Source organism: Trypanosoma cruzi, genomic scaffold (assembly GCF_000209065.1).
Source record: "Trypanosoma cruzi strain CL Brener 1047053517161 genomic scaffold, whole genome shotgun sequence".
Lineage (NCBI taxonomy): Eukaryota > Euglenozoa > Kinetoplastea > Trypanosomatida > Trypanosomatidae > Trypanosoma > Trypanosoma cruzi.
The window spans coordinates 1497-4441 of record NW_001849569.1 but is presented as its reverse complement, the minus strand read 5'-3'; the positions used below and the strand labels follow the sequence as shown (position 1 = coordinate 4441).

Sequence of the window (2945 nt, the reverse complement as noted above, 5' to 3'; positions counted from 1 at the left end):
GGGTGCGAGACCGTGGCGAGCGGAATGCGTGGACGAACCCTCCGTGCGCACCACGTTGTTGTTGTTGTCTCTCACCAACACTGTGCTGGGTGAATGGCATCCACATATCGTTGTGGTGGTCTCCGTGCATGTGGTTTTTATCGAATACTGTGCCGTCACACTGTGTGGGTGAGTCTCTTGTTTTGGCTGTGAGTCATGACTGTGACTATTTTTCTTTCTTATTCCTCTCTTGTTTGTTGGTCAGTATTCAGCTTTAACTTAATCCAACTAAGAAAACAAGGAGAAACAATGCCTCCAAAGCGCAATAGAGTGCAAGGTGGCAATGCCAAGAGTCGAGCGTCTGCCGTGCCACAGGGAGATCGTCGGAGGAGAGCGAGGTCGGAATTTGAGGGCGACACGGATCAACCCGCTGCGACACACATAAGAGTGGAGGAGGCGCGGCGACCACAGTGGACCATGAGAAGCACTGTAGAGGACATTCTGCTGAAGGGGGGCACTAACATGGCCGACATGAAGCTGAATGAATTCATTCGGAGCTACTTGGGCGAGGAGTGGGTTGTGGAAAGAAATGGGAACGTCGCTATGGAGGCGTTTGTTCAGGATCCCGAGACGTTTATCAAAAAGAAAAGGTTATTAAGCACAATAAAGGCATTGCCGTCATACCAAGTGCTGGAGGCTATTAATAAGCTTAATCACGAGGGTGTGCACTTTCTCGAGCAATGGAAGGACTATGAAGGAAAGGACACGGTCACTCTACTTGTATGTGAAAAACTAAACGGAGTTCTCATTCAGGTACTGAGAGAAGAACGGCTTGAGGCGGAAGAAAGGGCAGTGCGTGAGGAACATGTAGGATTTACCCTAACTACTACGATCAGAGGTGTGCTATTTAAAGGAAGAGTTCGCTTCATGGACATAAAGCTGAATGATTTTCTTACGCTGGAAATGGAAGGCAGAGGCATTTTGCACGCCAATCGGAATGTATTACTGAGGGATTTTTTCAGTGATCCCACGAGGTATATCCCTGATGCGAGAGTATTGGTCGAAGTACAGAAAAAAGGTTATTATCTGAGTTTGGAGAGCACTGTACGGGAGGAAATGGATTTGGAAGAAGATGTACGCAAGCTTCATCACGGGGGTGTGGACAGTCTATTTGGATGGTCAAGAGCTGCTGAGGGGGTAAAAGCAAGTGTTCGCGGCAACACTAAAAACTCATTGGATGCAGCCTTTGAGGTGGCGAGGATCATAACGACGACGAGTGCAGCGATGAAACTGGAGGGATTGTACGAGTCTGTGTACAATGCGAGTTGGCATCATGTGGTGGAAATTCCTGGTGGCGAGGGGACCGGAATGGAGGTGAAGGAGGGGGAACCACCGCAGTCATGGACGTACAAGGAAGATGGCAACACCCTCGAAAAGGATGACGGTGTGGAGCAATCCGGTGAAGCACCTCCCGTGCTGATGGTGCTCACCTCGGACAAGGGATGGCCGTACACGATGAATTTGCTGCATGGGACTGGTAATGACTTGTGTGTTAACTGCGAGGTGGAGCGAGCGTGGCAGATCGTCAAGGGCGATCTAACTAAGTGGTTCAGCACTTTTCATTTGACTCTCAATCCTTCACCTTTGCCGCGTGTGTTGATTGGGACGCCCGGGATCGGGAAGTCGATGAATGCCGGCTCGTACCTCCTTTACCAGCTGCTGCACTACGATGTGGAAAAAATCCAGGTGGTTGCCCACTGTTTTGGAAGTGTGATGTACGTGTTTGACAAGACCGCCAAAACCGTGTCAAAATACGTGGGTAGTGAAATATCCATCGTTGTTTTGGGTGGTTTGTGGCAGTGTGGGATGAAAGGGTATATTATCTACGACGTGGCAAAGAAAGGAACACCGCCCGACACAGGTTTTGCGCCCTCCACCGGATGGGGCATGATTGTGGTGTCATCGCCAAAGTTAACCAACTATGATGAGTGGGAGAAGCAAGCAGGAGCCAGTCGAATCGTAATGAATTGCCCCGACGAGATGGATGTGAAGGCGATGTGTACATGGATGAAGCGAGGTCTGGATAAAGATGAGCAAGCGGGATACTGGAAGAAGGTCAAAAAACGCATGAAGAAAGTGGGGCCGATTCCACGCCACGTCTTTGATGAGGATAAATATATTATTCGCTTGGGTGCCGTTAATGCTGCTTTGGTAGCAATCAAGGATATTGATGTTGGAGAGTACTTTACCCTGGGAGAAGAGAAAGAATGGTATTCCAAGAATCCGTCTCACAAGCTCGTGAAGATTGTCCGGGCAAGAACAAAAAAAGGTGTTGAGGTATTTCTCAACGCATCAATAAGTGCTGATGTCGGGCTTCGACTTGCGGACCGTTTGGCAAAGAAAATGGCTACGAAGGATATTTTGTTGCTAATATTGGGATCGCGTGGTGCTCTTGCTTCCCGAGCTCTGGAACAATTAGGTTTGCGCGCCTTCATGTATGGGGAGCTTGTCATTGCAATATTAGAGGGACTCAAGGAGCTGCCGCCACCATCGCCTTCCAAACCACAGGATTCAGTGCTGAAGTTAAACCATCAAGGGTACCCCACGCGCACCGTTGGATTAAAGGAACTGGAAGGCGGTGTCACGAGGATTCCGATGGAGTACGGGGTGCTGTACCTACCGGCGGTTGAAAACTTTCCGCTGGTGGACGGCTTTTTCTTTGTGAATTCGCCGCGGAAGACGCTGGTTGGGCTGCAGATGACTACGGCGAGTGCGCACCACACGATAACCAGCACCGTGAAGCAGTTCACTGAGCGCCTATCGGCATATTTTGAAGGTTGGGAGGAGTTATCCCGAGACATGTCGTGGGAGATGATTTATATACAGCACGAAATCAGCAAAAAGATAACAAAATGGCAGAAATGTAATTACGTCAATCCAAAGAATAAAACCGACGCTGAAAAAAA

General features: G+C 49.2%; 1 protein-coding gene across 1 annotated transcript, besides 1 other annotated feature; it reads left to right on the top strand.

Moving 5' to 3' along the window:
- Positions 1-2945: a sequence feature (areas not merged during assembly with more than two copies in the genome that could not be assigned to a particular haplotype).
- Positions 196-2945, top strand: Tc00.1047053503483.9 (retrotransposon hot spot (RHS) protein, putative; the record flags this gene model as incomplete). Its single annotated transcript, XM_797761.1, has 1 exon — positions 196-2945. A coding segment is annotated over one exon (2750 nt), but the record flags the coding sequence as incomplete, so codon positions are not given.